A 14,600-nucleotide genomic window follows, 5' to 3' on the forward strand; every position below is an offset into this window, starting at 1 on the left:
CCTGTAGCATTCCCAAGGCCCCTCTGTTGCAGGTGCCTTCTAGGTACGACTGCAGCACTTGCTCATCTTCAGCTCTTCCGAGGCCTCTCTGCTTCAGCAGGCACTCATAACTGCAAAGAGTGACATGGAGCAGAGACCACCCAGCATGACCAAGCTGGCCTGGGTGGAGGAGGAAGAGGCTGGAGCTCCCTCAGCACAGCAGCCTGAAGAACTGGAGCAGTTCCAGCTGCTGCAGGAGGGTGAGTGTCAGAGCTGGGCTGCAGGGCTGGAGCCTGCAGCCAGCTTGGCCCCATCCCATCCCTGTGGACATGCCCATGGATAAGACAGAAGCTGGGCTGGATCATCTGGCAGCTGTGCTCCATCCCCCGGGGCATGCCGAGGCTCTCCCTGCCTGGGGAGCGCAGGGCTGGGCTCTGTTCTCCGGCCTCTCCCGCAGCCCCTCAGCCCTGTCTGTGCTCGCTCTCTGCCAGATGCAGCTGAGGAGTGGACACAAGAGCAGGAAGCCGCCCCTGGCCGCTTTTGCGGAACAGCACAGGTACCTGCGGCCATCCCTGCCTGGGCTGGGCCTGCTGTCACTGCTCAGCCAAGCACCAGGCTTGGAGTGCTCCATGGATGCTCCCTCCCTTCCTGCCCTTCTCCTGCAGACCCTCTGTGACTCCATCATGTGCCTTTGGCAGGAAGAGACCGCTGGTGTGGGCACCGGCCTCTTGGCGGACCTTCTGTTCCTCAATGCTGAGACCGGTGCTGCCATGCTGGATTTGCTTGTGGAGGAGGGTGTCTCCGATCCAACGCAAGTAAGCAGCCTGGGGCAAGGGCTCGATCGCCCCAGCACTGCTGTGGCACCTCGAGCCAGCTCTGCCGGGCTCCCTCGGCTCTTGAGGCCCAGCCCAATGTGGTTGGAAGGGAAGCACTTCTTAGGGGAAGCTGGGCAAGTTGCTGCTCTGGCAGGTCTCCGAGTCTTCCCGTGCCTTCTGCAGGTGCCCGCCATGGTGAGGTACATCCACCAGTGGCTCACGGCCAATGAGTCTGCTGGGCACAGGCTGGACGAGGCCCTTCTGGAGCTGACCGAGGAATACCCCTCGGACGTGATGATCACCCTATTGCGCTGGGCCCCATCGTGTGACAGGTAGGGCAGCCCCACGTGCCTTGAGGGCTTAGGGTTCACCAGCCCGTCACCCAGTAGAGCCTGTCCCTGCTGACTGCCAGATGGGGCGGGGAGTTCCAGGATCCTCTGGCTCCTCTGTTTTACAGTGCTGGGACATCAGCTCCTGAGCCTGGGGCCATGCTCCTTCCCTGCCCCTCAGGGCCTGTACCCACGTGGGCTGGCTGGCCGCTGCCAGCCCAGGGCAGTGGGCAGAGCCAGGGCTGAGGACCGGCGTGGGCCCTTGCAGCTGCCCAGGCCACGGGGCTGTGGCCTAGACTGCCCTGACACAGAGTTCTGACCCCACAGAGCTGCCGCGACCATGTGGGGAACCATCATGTCCTCGAGCAGGACTGCGGAGCTGGCGCTGCAGTTACTCCTCGACGCGCTCAGCGCCTGGCCAGTGTACAGCGTGTACACCTCTGATGGGGACAATGCAGGAGTCTTTGCCCTGGCTGTGAGTTTCTGGAACCGGCCTTTGCCAGCCCCCAGGCCGCCTCTCAAGCAGCCAGCTCTCTGTCCTCCCCCAGCTGCATCTCCCTGCCTCGGGCACTGGGCTGAAACCTGGCTTAGGGGCAGGGTTCAGGGGCACCAGGCCGGCTGCTCGGCCCGTGTCTCCCCTGGCCTCTCCCTCGCACGCTGGAGCCCTGCCACATGGATGTCTCAGCACTGAGCGTTGTCTCTGGGTGTTTTATTTCTTGCAGGCAACCGTGGCACTGTGGAGAGTCTTCAATCTGACCTGGCGCTCCCCTGTCGTGCTGGAGTATTTCCCCAATCTCTTTCTGCGTCTGCTCTTCCAAGCTTACATCAGCACGCAGGAGATGCCAGAAGAGGTTGAGACTTTCTGGAAGGGATGCCAGGAGGAACACGGCCTCGCCACCAACCCCAACAGGTGCTCCATGCCAGTCCTCGCAGTCTCCCCATCCCTCCCATGCCCCCAGGGCAGGAGCCAGGGCTCCTGACCGTGACCTGGGCTTTGCTGTGCACACAGCTTTGCACTGCAGACCCTGAAGGCCCTGCTCTGCCAAATGCGCTATGAGCACGTGGTGGTGTCAATGGAACGCAAGCGTGCCTGGGACACGCTGCTCTGTGCTGACACCCACCACTATGCATTGGGTCTTCTGGCCAGGTGAGACCTCGTTCTCCCCCCCAGCCCTCTCCTTTGTGCCCAGAACTCCCCACAAAGTCCCTGTGGTCATGGGCGGCAGGGCCTTGTCACCAAGGGAGGGATGAGCAGACTGGAAAAGGCTGGCAGAGGAGGGTGCCCGGGAATAGCCGCCTCCCAAAGCACCCCCTGGGTGCTTGGGAGAAGACCAGGCCTCTGTGAGTCAGCCCTGGGAGAGGTTTGCCCACCTGGCTCAGGGGCAATGGTGCCTTTCTCTCCCCGCCAGGGAGATGCGCCGCGTCTCCATCATCTGGTGTTGCGGCATGGCATCCTGCCTCTTTGACCTGCTCAGCGAAGGCATTTCAGACTGGGAACTGCCCGCCCTGGCGTTCCTGGTGGAGGTGAGTCCCATGGCCATCGCTGCCTCGCTGAGCTGCCTCCCACCCCTCTGCCCTCTGGTAGCCGCAGCTGCCCGGGACAGTGCCCGTGCCCTGTGCTGCTGTCTTGGCTCGGCCCTGTGTGCTTCTGAGCTCCTGGGCACCTCTGCACCTGCTCTCTGTGCCTTTCAGGTCCTGGACTGCCTGGACTTGAGCGAATGTGGCGAAAAAGTCCTGGAGATCTTCACAAGTCAGCTGCAGAGCGAGTCCACGGAGATGCGTCGCGTGGTGCTCCGCGGCCTCGTGGTGCTCACCTCGATGGTGAGAAGGAGGCAGCAGCTGAAGCTGTGCTGGCAGCATGGGGCTGGGGCAAGCAGCCCCTAGGGCTCAGCTGGGCTTTGGCAGCTGTGCTCTCCCAGCTCTCCAAGGTCACTGTTCAGCTGCCCGAGTGCTTTGGGACAGGCCTTCGGCCTCTGAGCCCTGCAGCAGCAGCGTGGGGTGGCCCAGCCTTGTTTTGCACACAGGATCCAAGCATGTTCAACCTCACTGAAAGCCTTGGGAAACTACTGTGGGATGCGGATGAAGACATCGTGGAGATGACCCTCATTGTGCTCAGCTTACTGCTGCTGCACAAAGACCTCACAATAGCCAGCCCCATCGCCCTGCAGCTGGCTGAGGCGCTCTGGCACCTCTTTGACAATGTGAGGCTCTGTGCCCCCAGCCATGGGCACTTGGATGCTGCCTTGGGCCAGGGTATAGCGGGACCTGGAGCAGCTGATGCGGAGGGCTTTTACTTCCTTTCCCACAGGAAAACAGCCATGTGCAGCTGCTCTCCATTCGCCTCTTCCAAGACGTGATCACGCTGGTAGTGGCAAAGGACAAAAAGGCCCTGAAGAAGCATGTGAGCGAGAGCCTGCTCCCGCTCTTCTTCCACTGCCACGATGAGAACGGGCGTGTGGCACAGGTGAGGCCTCCTGGCCTCTGGTGTCTCCGTGGGAGGGGGCTCAGCTGTCTGCCCACCCCCTGGCACCTGATGGGCTCCAGCCTCTTGCTGGCCTCGGCACAGAGATGCGGGTCCTGTGCCCTGGGCTGCGGTACCATCTCTGGGTCTCTGCTGCTCTGCAGGCCTCTCGGGAAACGCTGCTTTCTGCAGTAAGGTTCCTGAAGAGGAAGGATCTCAAGCAGCTGCTGAAGACGGATCAGATGTGGAGGTTGGCCGAGTGCTTGGTAAGGACGGCCTGGAATCCCCAGCCAAATCCCTGGAGAAGCCGCCTGCCCATGGCACCCAGTCTGTGGGGCTGGCAGCTGTGGCCCCTGCCCAGTGCCCCATGCAGGGGCAGCGGCCTGCACCCCACACACCACTCCCTTTCCTGGGCCGTGCGGGCTTTTCTCCAGGCTCCTCTGACCGAGCCTCATGCCAATGGAGCCCCAAGCCAGCTGGGCTCTGCTGCGGGGCGGCACCATGGCTCACTGGGTCCTCTGCCCCATCCCGAGCCTGGCGCCTGCGGCTGTTGGCCAGGCCTCAGGGCTGTGTGGGCAGGGGGAGCAGTGCAGGGTGTAGGGAGCGCCCGGCCCTGGGGCAGGGCTCTCATCAACCCTTTCTCTCCATGCCCTGCCACTCTCTGCAGCTGGGAGAGGATAGGAGCCGTGCGGCCGAGCGCCTGCGCCAGGCCCTGCCATACCTGCGGAGCCCACAGGAGCCCCTGCGAGAGGCGGCCGTCAGGTTCATTGGTGAGCCCCAAGCTCTGCTCCCTCCCCTCCCCGCCCCAGCCCGCCGCAGCTCGGCCCCAGCACCGCCTTCTGCACCGGCAACAGGAGCCTGGGCGCAGGCATCTGCAGCCCTGGCTGGCCTCGGCACCGCTGCCACCCTCTGGCAGCCATGACCTGGGGCGGCAGCCTGTGCCAGGGGCCCGGGCTGAGCCCTGCCGGGCCAGCAGGCCCTGTGGCCTCAGGGCTGGCAGCACCCGTGTGCGGCAGCTGTGGCTCTGAAGGCAGGACTCACTCTGTGTTCCCAAGGGATCGCCGGGCGCTACCTGACAGGGCAGCAGCCAGAGTTCCGGATCATCTGCATGGGTGAGTGAGGCCTGCAGGCTCTCAGCGGGGGCTGCCATCGGCAGCTGCATTCCCTGGCCTGCCCGTGGGCGGCTCCGCTACCTGCGCGCACCAAGGGCAGCATGTCCACAACACAGACACTCTTCAGGGGCCTGGGGGACATTCCTGGCCAGCAGCTGCCAGCTCGTCCTTCTTCTGTCCTGCTTCTTCCAGGCCCTGGCAGGAGCTGTGTGGGATGGACGTGGCAGGAGGCTCTGCCCAGGTCCCCGCAGATCCACCCTCTGACTGTGGCTCTGTTTCTCTCTCTTGCAGCCCTTCAGGACATGACGGATGACACCAGCCCTACCGTCTCATGCCTGGCACTTCAAACTCTGTACATCAATTTAGCTGTACAGAGCATTCCCTCCTCCCGACTCCAGAAGATGCGAGACCAACTCCGCCAGCTCTGGAAGTCGCGGCCTTTCCTGTTTCACCGTGGCTGAGTGTCCTGCTGCGGCGCCGTGGAGAAGTGATCCGGGAGGCTGCGTCTGCTGGGGCCACCTGAACCTGCGGGGAACACCTCTCCTCTGCAAGCACTTCCTTTCCCACCCTCTATAGGAACATTAAATTGCTGTTGTCATACGCCAATGTCCGGGAGCTTTCTCTTGGTGCAGAGTGTCTTCAGGCCAATAGGGAAGAGGGGAAGAAAGAGTTCTTCCTCTGAGCAAGTTGCCCAGAAGTGGTGTGGAAGGGAAAGTGGCCAAAAGCCCCTTGGCCTTTGGTGGTCCTGCAGGAACGTTTTTGTTTCTGCATCAAGTCTTCTGGAGCTGGGGGAACAAGTGAGTTCCGTGTCCGTCGAAGAGCAGAAAGCGGCAGGATGTGTCTGCTCCCAGCGCTTGCCTTGGCTGTTCCTTCTCAGTGCTGGCAGCATCATCAGGGACACACCTCAAGTTCTCTCATGCCGGAGTTATCCCAATCTTCTGCACTTGCCCAGCTTCCTCCCAGGTTCACCAGGGAAAATCGCTGCCCATGCCAGTCCATTCCCTTGCCCAGAAGGCACCTGCTTGTGTTTGGACCCGAGCTGCTGGCCACAGCCAGACGGGCAGCGCTTGCAGCATTGGCCATCAGACGCTGGGCTGACTGGTGATTTCTGGTTTCTCTCCCCAGAGTGCCAGGACATCATTAAGGGGTGTTTGTCCATGCAACCCTTGGACAGGCCATCCTTAGAAGAGCTTTTCTGTCATCCTTGGGTGCAGGGTGTTCCTCTGCCCTAGAAGATGGGAGAGATCCATGTGCACAGTTGGATCCAGGGGCCTGGCAGGTAACAGCTCCACACATCTCTTGGCAATCAGTGGCAAAGCATACCAGACTGGTTTTGTCCTGCCTGTAGCTCTGAGCAGGGGTCAGCAGAAGGGAATACGCAGCTCTTGGGCTGGAGCTGAGCTGGAGACCTGGTGTGGCAAGCACTGGTGGCCACCATCCCCGCTGGTTGTGTTTGTCTGGTTCATGGATGGCTGGGGCCCTGGGCAGAGCCCTGACAGCCTGGTCTGGCCCCAGGGAAAGAGAAGGAGCCCCTGGAGAAGCTGTACCTGGTGGGGCTGCTGCTGGAGACACCAAGGAAAACCTCAAGGATGACAATCTCTTCCTCAGCCTGGCCAGCTGAAGATGATGGACTTTGATTCTGGCACCTTCTTCAAAGCCAGGCTCCATGCCCAAATTGCAGGTGAGTCCACAGCCATGGGGATGCTCCCAGATCTGAGCATGGCATGGCCTGGCCAGGCACAAAGGGTTCCCCCTTTGCTGGGGCAGATGCAATGAATTCTTCAGTTGGCTGCCCAGCTGCTTTTTGGCTCTGGGCAGCTGCTGAAGGCTGGATGTGCCGTGGCTGGCTGCAGGCTGGGCACATGTCCTGTCCTCCTGCTCTGCTCCCAAAGGCAGCAGGGATGGGCAGCTCTGGGCACAGCCAGCATGGCCTGGGCACCGCAGGCCTTGGCACAAGGGGACAGGAGCCCTCAGGTGACAGGCAGTTTCTGGTGTCTCTCCTTGCAGCTGGGCTCTGTGGGTGCTGAGGCTGCTCTGGGCTCTGCCAGGGCTCTGCTGGAGCTCAGCACTGGGCTGGAATCAGCCAAAGAAGAAATGGTGTGACCTGTAGCACAGACTTGCTTGAGCATTTCGGCAACACAGCTCAAGTTTGCAGAGTGTACACCTCCAAGGGAAAACATGACACCCCCCCAAAAAAAAAAAACTTGTTCAATAACTTCTGAAATGAAATCAATCTGGGGTGACCCCAAATTACATTTCGCAGCCTGCTCTAGCTGAAGCTCAGTCCTTCTCTGAACAGTTCTCTCCACTGCCTGCCTTTTACTTCCCAACTGCTCTCTTCCCGCAGTGAGCTCCCAGCCCATCGCAGTCTCTATCACACTGTTGCCTTCCTTGGTGCCCCCTCACCACAAGGAAGAGGGAGCCCCAGACTTAGGAATTCATCCTGGGACTGGCTGAGGAGCAGCAATGTCTCAGAGGTCCAGTGGGATTTTAGTGTCATTCAGAGCCACTCTCCAGCCCTCAGCTCTGCTCACTGCTGAGTTCCTATTCCCTTTTCCTCATCCTTTCAGCAGGATGAGCTCTGTGAATCCCCTTGAGCCTCCCCAGCCCACTCTTCCCAGCCCACGCACCCCCCTCAGTTTGGCTGAAGCTGAAGCTTCTCTGTCTCCTCTGGCACACCAGTCCAGTGCCCTGTGCGGGGAGCCCCAGCCCAGAGCACAGCACCAACAGTGCAGTCCAGGCTGGAGCAGCTGCCCTGCAGGCCTGGCTTGGCTCTTTGTGGCAAGGGAATGCTCCCTGTTTCCAGCTGTCCCTGCAGGATGGCCCCAGGGCAGAGCCCAGCCTGGCTCCCATTGCAGCCCCTGGAGCTTGGGGCAGACAGTGCTCCCAGAGCTGAGGTTCCTGGGGAGCACCCGGAGCGGTGCCTTGCACTCTGTTGCCGTGTGTCACAGTGCAGGCTGGCTGGTACTGTGTGAATGCACCAGCCCCTGGTTTGACTGAGAGGGGCCTCACCCAGTCACATCTCTGCCAAGGCTGCAGCATTTCACTGGTCAGAATCTGACAGGGCATAGAGATCAGAGTAATGAAATTATCCAGACTGGGTTTTTCAAAGGCCCTTTAGAAGGAAGGGCTTGAGAATAAACATTCTCTGTTTGCCACATGGACATTGGGGTGAGTGGTCTCTTTGTCTCCAACCCATTCCCTCCCCCTGCCAATGTTACAGCCACCCACTCCCTCACACATCCCCCCTCGTGCCTTCCCACTGCCGTGTCCTGTCAGGGCTTCTCCAGCCCCTCATCCCTTCGTGGCTCTGTCCCCTCAGGGTCTCCCCCATCCCAGCCAACCTGCCCGGCAGCAGCACCACAGCCCCACAGCAGCTCCAGAGGAGCCCCAGCCAGAGGCACCTCGGAGCCCTCAGCAATCCAGCCAGCAGCACACGGGCAGGAGGACACAGATGGCCCTCCCTGGCTGGCACAGGGCTTGTGGCCATCTCCAGGCACCGCTCTCGCAGGGATCCCTGCAGCTCCGGCCCCTGCCCAGCCGCTCTGTCACCTGCACAAAGGCTTCAGAAGAACCAGAAAAAGGGCAAGGGCCTTCTGACCATTTTCCCTGCTACACTGCACGTCTGGGCAGTTGGCTGAGCCCAGGCACCCTTTTCCCCCTCTTCCCCTATGCCCTGCTAACCCTTGCCAGCAAAAGAAAACTCCTGGGAGTCTGTGTATTATAACACATTCTATATTCATAGACTAAAGAAAAAAAACAAAAAGAATAAAAGAACAATTTTAAAGAAACAGAAAATTCCCGCTGGCTCAGGTTGCTCCAGCAGACACAGCCTGTGGGCTCAGCTCTCTGCAGAGCTCCAGCAGCGCAGCCAGTCGAGCCCCGACAGACGAGGCCGTGTCCTCCATGCCCTGCAGAATTGATCTTGCAGCCTCTGGAAGAGGGTATATCGCTCACTCTGCAGTGCCCGGAGGACATACAATGTTTGAAGTGCCATGTCTGACACAGCACTGCTGATGTCCTCTGTCAGGTGTTCAAGGGCTGAAAGAGAGAGGAACAGAGCCATGGTCAGATCCCAAATCTTTGGGGACGCGAGGAGAGCCCCCTGCCAGGGCCGTCCCAGCCGGCTCTAGGCATAGCCAGGAGGAAGCAGGGAACAACGGGACCAGCCCAAAGCTGCTGGCCACGAATCCTCCACGTGGTCCTGAAATCTCTGTGTGCTCTGCCCACACTGCCCCTCGTCCGCACAGGGAGCAGAGCCCTCTGCAGCCGGGGCAGGGCTTGCAGCTGCCCCCACCAGCCCCCACTGCCAGCCCCCTGCCCTCACTCACCAGTGCAGATGAGCTGGAGCTCTTCCTTCTTCCCCCTCAGGTACTGCCCAGCCATCCCTGTGAACACAGAGCCTGTCACGGCCCCAGTGGCACAGCTCCCTGCCAGCGGCGCTGCCGGCGCTGTGGCCACACGGCCTGCTGGCCCGGCAGGGCTCAGCCCGGGCCCTGGCCGCACGCTGCCGCCCAAGGGCACGGCTGCCAGAGGGCGGCAGCAGCGCCGAGGCCAGCCGGGGCTCCACGGCGCCGGGCCCGGCCGGCACTGCTGGGGCAGCAGGCGGGGCTGGGGCCGAGCTGCGGCGGGCCGGGGAGGGAGCCCGGGCTCGTGGCTCACCCATGAACCTGATGGCCGCCTCTCGCAGGGGCTCCTGTGGGCTCTGCAGGTAGCGCAGGGCCCGGCGCAGGTGCTCGGCCGCTCCGCTCCTGTCCTCTGCCAGCTGGAGAGAGCGGCGGGAGGGAAGGAAGGGTTGGCGCGGGCTCAGCCCCTCGGCCGGGCGCTGCCTGCGCCCAGCCCCAGCCTCCCCTGCCCGCACAGCCCTGAGGCGCGGCCAGCAGCCGCTGGCGCTGGGCTCCCGAGGGGAGGGGCCAGAGGGCCGGCTGCTGCCCGGGGAGCCGCGGTGCCGGCCCGCCCCGCAGCTCCGCCGGGCCGGGGCTCCACGGGCACCTGGCTTGGGCCCACGGGAGCCTTGAGAGGAGCCCGCGCGGCCTCAGCGTGCAGCAGCGGGCAGGGGCACAGCTGCCCGCCCCGCACTCTCAGCACCGCCCTCGGGGGCCTTCTCCAGGCTGATGCTGGGACTTCCAGGCCATCCTTACCAGGCACTCGGTGAATTTCCACAGCTTCTTGTTCTTCAGCAGTCTTTCAAGATCCCTCCTCTTCAGAAACTTGGCCACACAAAGCAGCGTTTCCTGTGAAGCCTGGAGAGCAGCAGAGACGAGGAGATGACCCCACAGCCCAGGGCGCAGGACCCGTGTCCCTTTGCCAAGGCCTGGAGGAGGCTGCAGCCTGGCAGGCACCAGGGCAGGAGGCAGCCGAGCCCCCTGCCAGGGCGACAGCAGCAGCCCACAAGTCCTCACCTGTGCCACAAGACGATTCTCATCATGGCAGTGGAAGAAGAGTGGCAGCAGGCTCTGGCGCAGGGGTGTCTTCAGGGCCTTTTTTGCCTTTTCTGCTGGATGAGTCACCAGTGTTCGGAAGAGCAGTATGGAGATTACCTGCACCTGGCTATTGTCCTGTTTGAAAGGAAGGAAAAAAGACCTCAGAATCGGCTGCATGGGGCTCAGCTTGACGCAGGCCTGCAAATCCTCAGGGCACGAATTGTCCGGGTAGCACCCAGTGGCTGTGGCTGGGGGCAGCGAGCCTTACGTGGTCAAAGAGTGGCAGGAGCGCCTCAACCAGCTGCAGTGTGATGGGGCTGGGCATCAGCATGTCATTGTCCAAGATGATAAAGCTGAGTAGCATGACTGTCATGATAACTATCTCTCCATCTGTGTCCCACAGGAACTCCACAAGACTTTCAGTCAGGCTCCACATTTTTTTGGTCTGTGCAGAACACAAATTTGTGAAATGCCATCCTCCTGCCGCAGGGCCTGAAGGCCAAAGGCCTGTCCCGAAGCACTTGGGCAGCTGAAGCAGGAGGCAGGAGAGCTGGGAGCAGCTGCCCCAGCTCCCAAAGGCCAGCCAAGCCCAAGCAACTGCATTCCCTAGCTCAGCCTCAGCCACTGCCCCCTTCTCACCATTGAGGGCTTGTCAGTGAGATCAAGAAGGGCCCTGAGCGCCAGGCTACGCCTCTCTCTGCACTCCCTCTGCAGCTGCCTTGACAAGATTTGCAGGACTCTGTTAGCACTGCGTTCACTCAAGTCCAGGCACTCGAGGACCTGAAAGGCACAGGGCAGTGACAGCGGACCCGGCCGGCAGGAGCTCAGAACCGCACAGGGCCGGGCCCAGGCCGCAGCGCAGGGCACGGGCTCCATCCCAGGCAGCTGTGGCTCTGAAAGGGCAGAGAACTGGGAGGCAGCTGAGCAAGGCAGCGCTGGCCATCAGGCTCACCTCCACAAGGAACGCCAGGGCAGGCAGCTCCCAGCGTGGCTCCTGTGTGCTGAGCAGCCGGAGCAGGTAGCGAGCGATCCGGGAACACAAGGGGATGGAGACACAGGACATCTCCCTGGCAGGAGAAAAAGTAACCAAGACTGTGGGCCAGGGCCACAAACCTCCGCCAGGACTGACACACACAGGTCTGGTCTTTCCCCAGCATTGTGCAAGTGGCCCTGGACTACTTGGGAGGCGGCTCCTTGTGGGCACCCTCCTCTCCCAGCCTTTTCCAGTCTGCTTGGCCGTCCCTCGGTGACAAGACCCTCTGGCCCACAACCACAGGATCTGTGTGGAGCTCCCTGGGCACAGAGCACAAATGTCAGAGGCAGTGGGGAGAAGGGGGTCTCACCTGGCCAGCAGACTCACGGCACAGTGGTGGGTGTCAGCACACAGCAGCATGTCCCAGCCACAATTGTGTTCCATTGCCACCACCACATCCTCGTGCTGCGTTCGGCAGAGCAGGGACTTCAGGGTCTGCACTGCAAACCTGCGTGCAGACCAAAGCCCAGGTCACGCTGGGAGCACTGGCTCCTTCCCAGGTCACGTGGCAGGGACAGGAGGAGTAGGATGGAGCACCTCCTGGGGCTGGTGGCAAGGCCATGTTGCTCCTGGCATCCCTTCCAGAAGGTAATGACCTCCTCTGGCATATCCAGAGTGCTGAAGAGCACTTGGAGGAGCAGATGCACAAAGAGGCGGGGGAAATACACCGTCACCATATGTGGGACACAGGGCACCTGGAGGATCTTCCACATCACCACAGCTGCCTGCAAAGGACAAAGCCACCCGAGACAGTGCTCAGTGCTGAGGTGTCCGTGTGGCAGGGCCCGAGCTTGGCAGGAAGAGGCCCAGAGAGACACAGGGGGAGCATGGGGCCTGGCAGGCCTGAAGCTGCCCCTGGGCCAGGTTTGAGGCCAGCGCCTGAGGCAGGGAGATGCAGTGGGGGAAGGAGGATGGAGAGCTGCTGGAGAGGTGGCCTTGGGGCCAGCAAAGGCCAGTTACACAAACTCACAGCCAGGGCAAAGACACCCGTTTCGTCCCCATCAGAGGTGCACGTGCTGTGCTCTGGCCAGCTCCCCAGCACATCCAGGAGGATCAGCAGCACTGGTTCCGCAGTCCTGGGCGAGCACATGATGGTCTTCCACATGGCCATGGCAGCTCTGTGGGGTTAGAGCTCCGTCTCAGGGAGGTCTCAGACACAGCACGGTGGCCTGGGCAGCAGTGGGGATCTGAGCCAGCTGCCAGCTCTGCCTCTGCCCATTGTCCCTCACTGGCAGCACCCAGGCAGCCCAGCCCTGTGGGGACAGACCCCTGAGGGGCAGGGAGGGAGCATGGCAGCAGGCATGGGAGGTGACATGCCAGGGCTGGGAAAGGGAGCAGCCAGAGGGCCCTGGAACTCTCTGTTGGTCAGACACCTGGGACAGGCTGTACAGGCTGATGGGCTGGGGAGCCCTGAGCTCTCTGGGCAGGTGGGCCCCATACCTGTCACAGGATGGGGCCACACGCAGCAGCGTCATTAGTACGTCAGCAGGCTGTGCTTCTGTGAGATCCAGCAGGGTCCTGTTCAGCCTGTGCTCAGCAAACTGATTGGCCAGGAGCCACTGGTGGATGTACCTGACCAGGGCGGGCACCTGGAGAAGGCACAGGAAGACTTGGAAAGCTGCCAGAAGGAGGAATGTCCCCAGTGTCCCCAGAGAAGTTCTTCCCTTCCCACCACACTGCCATGGCCTCAAAGCCTTTCAGTGACCAGTGGGTGTGGCTTGAGAAGCCAAGCAGTTCCTGGGAGGATCAAACCCTGGCCACAGGCTGCTTACTTGCTTTGGGTTGGAAAAGCCCTCCTCTACAAGCATATCCAGCAGGGCAGCACTGGTCTTGGTTTTGAAGATATGCGTGTATGCTCTGAGCCCAGTTCCCATGGTGCTGGTCTCTTCCTCCCGAATTCTCTTGATGAATTTGCAAACCAGCTGTAGGAGAAGGGCAAGAAGCCAGGGATGTTGCATGGAATTCTCCAAGTGCGGTGACAGCAGGCCCAGCCCAGGTAGGGGTGGCTGCAGGTACCTGCGCTGTTCGGCGGAAGAGGCCACGGGCGGGGTCCTGCTCTTGTGTGCGCTCCAGGGCTGCACCTGGCAAAGAACGAGCGCAGCCAGAGCTGAGGGGCTGCAGGAGAGGCCGGAGAACACAGCCCAGCCCTGGGCTCCCCAGGTGGGGACAGCCCTGGGATGCCTGAGGGGATGGAGCACGGCCACTGCGGGGTGTCTGCCTGGCCCCTGTCCATGGGCATGGCCCAGGGGATGGGATGTGATGGGATGGGATGGGATGGGATGGGATGGGATGGGATGGGATGGGATGGGATGTTTCCAGGCTGGCTGCAGGCACCATCCCTGTGGCCCAGCTCTGCCACTCACCCTCCTGCAGCAGCTCAAACAGCACCACCTCTTTGGTCTCCTGTGCTGGAGCAGCTCCAGCGCCTTTTTCCTCCTCCTCCTCCTCCTCCACCCACGCCAGCTTGGGCACTCTTAGGGGTCTCTGCTCCATGTCTCTGAGTGGATTTGTGGCTACTTGCTGGAGAGATGCCTCAGAAAAGCTCAGAGTCAGCAAGTCCTGCAGTGGTGCCTGGAAGGCACCTTCAAGTAAGAAGCCTCAGGAAGGCAACAGGACAGCAAGTCCTGCACTCTGGTCTCGAGGGCTCCTGCCACAAGGACAGGAGACTCCTGTCAAGGATTGTGGTCTGGCCTCAAGGGCACTGGCAGCAGGGATGGGAGATGCCTCTGGGGCACCAAGTCCCACACTCTGCCCTCAAGGGCACCTGCAGAAGAGAAGGGAGACCACGGGTTGGCAAGTCCTGTGGTCAGGCCTCGAGCTCAGCTGCAGGAATAACACCTTGGAAAGGCTCCGGTTTGGACAGGAACGAGCGCGCTGTGTGGGGGCTCCTCACGGCACCGCTCTGTCCCGTCCTGTCCCGTTGTGTGCTCTGAGACCTGAGGTGTGCTCTTGTCACTGCCAGCTCCTATGTCACCACGTGTCACAAAGGGCCCTTGGACACCTGTTCTATGCCACGGTGCCCATGCTGCACTGTGTCACAAAGGGCCCCTGCACACACTGCCCCTTGCCCTGGGGCCACCCCCAGCCCACCCAAAGTGGCCCAGGTTGAAGGAATCTCTCACCCCAAGTGTCTAAGACAGCCCGACAGGGTTTTTAGGAACAGCTCAAACCATCAGCAAATGCTGCCCTGCTCTGTGGGCTCAGGGCAGCAGAAGGAGCCTCCAGGGCTGCCAACACAGCTGCACTGGGAAGGGCACGGGGCCTTCCAGGGAAGCTGGCTCGGCCTCCTTGGGACACGTCCTGGCTGGTGGCCATCCTAAACCCACGGGTGTGGCATGGACATGGAACGTGTGGGCCAGGGCATGAATGCTGCTCTGAGCCCTGGGGCCTGGGGAGCGCTGACATCAGCAGGTGTGGCAGAGTCCCTGCCCAAGCAGACCTACCACCC

At 61.6% G+C, this 14,600-nt stretch overlaps 2 protein-coding genes and 1 long non-coding RNA gene across 3 annotated transcripts; all 3 read left to right on the plus strand.

The window, feature by feature from the left end:
* The first annotated feature begins 611 nt into the window (after positions 1-611).
* Positions 612-2,374, plus strand: LOC132334629 (uncharacterized). The gene is made up of 5 exons (XM_059860730.1): positions 612-794; positions 978-1,126; positions 1,451-1,598; positions 1,846-2,033; positions 2,314-2,374. Exons 1-5 carry the CDS (start codon positions 663-665, stop codon positions 2,372-2,374), a joined length of 678 nt encoding a protein of 225 aa, XP_059716713.1. The 5' UTR covers positions 612-662.
* Positions 2,375-2,526: 152 nt separating this feature from the next.
* Positions 2,527-4,506, plus strand: LOC132334630 (uncharacterized). Its single transcript, XM_059860731.1, has 7 exons — positions 2,527-2,647; positions 2,816-2,944; positions 3,148-3,324; positions 3,432-3,587; positions 3,749-3,850; positions 4,252-4,354; positions 4,439-4,506. Exons 1-7 carry the CDS (start codon positions 2,537-2,539, stop codon positions 4,504-4,506), a joined length of 846 nt encoding a protein of 281 aa, XP_059716714.1. The 5' UTR covers positions 2,527-2,536.
* Positions 4,507-4,638: 132 nt separating this feature from the next.
* On the plus strand, positions 4,639-5,296 carry LOC132334914 (uncharacterized). Its single transcript, XR_009488559.1, has 2 exons — positions 4,639-4,696; positions 4,988-5,296. It is a non-coding gene; the product is annotated as an uncharacterized LOC132334914 (long non-coding RNA).
* Positions 5,297-14,600: the final 9,304 nt, after the last annotated feature.

Source organism: Haemorhous mexicanus, chromosome 16, assembly GCF_027477595.1.
Source record: "Haemorhous mexicanus isolate bHaeMex1 chromosome 16, bHaeMex1.pri, whole genome shotgun sequence".
NCBI lineage: Eukaryota > Metazoa > Chordata > Aves > Passeriformes > Fringillidae > Haemorhous > Haemorhous mexicanus.

Excerpts from the sequence above, each read along its gene's own strand:
- LOC132334630 (XM_059860731.1), top strand. The coding sequence starts at position 2,537 with ATGCGCCGCGTCTCCATCATCTGGTGTTGCGGCATGGCATCCTGCCTC. Across the intron at positions 2,945-3,147 it reads TCGTGGTGCTCACCTCGATG|GATCCAAGCATGTTCAACCT; the intron begins GTGAGAAGGAGG and ends TTTTGCACACAG. Across the intron at positions 3,325-3,431 it reads TCTGGCACCTCTTTGACAAT|GAAAACAGCCATGTGCAGCT; the intron begins GTGAGGCTCTGT and ends CCTTTCCCACAG.
- LOC132334629 (XM_059860730.1), top strand. The coding sequence starts at position 663 with ATGTGCCTTTGGCAGGAAGAGACCGCTGGTGTGGGCACCGGCCTCTTG. Across the intron at positions 1,127-1,450 it reads TGGGCCCCATCGTGTGACAG|AGCTGCCGCGACCATGTGGG; the intron begins GTAGGGCAGCCC and ends CTGACCCCACAG. Across the intron at positions 2,034-2,313 it reads CTCGCCACCAACCCCAACAG|AACTCCCCACAAAGTCCCTG; the intron begins GTGCTCCATGCC and ends CTTTGTGCCCAG.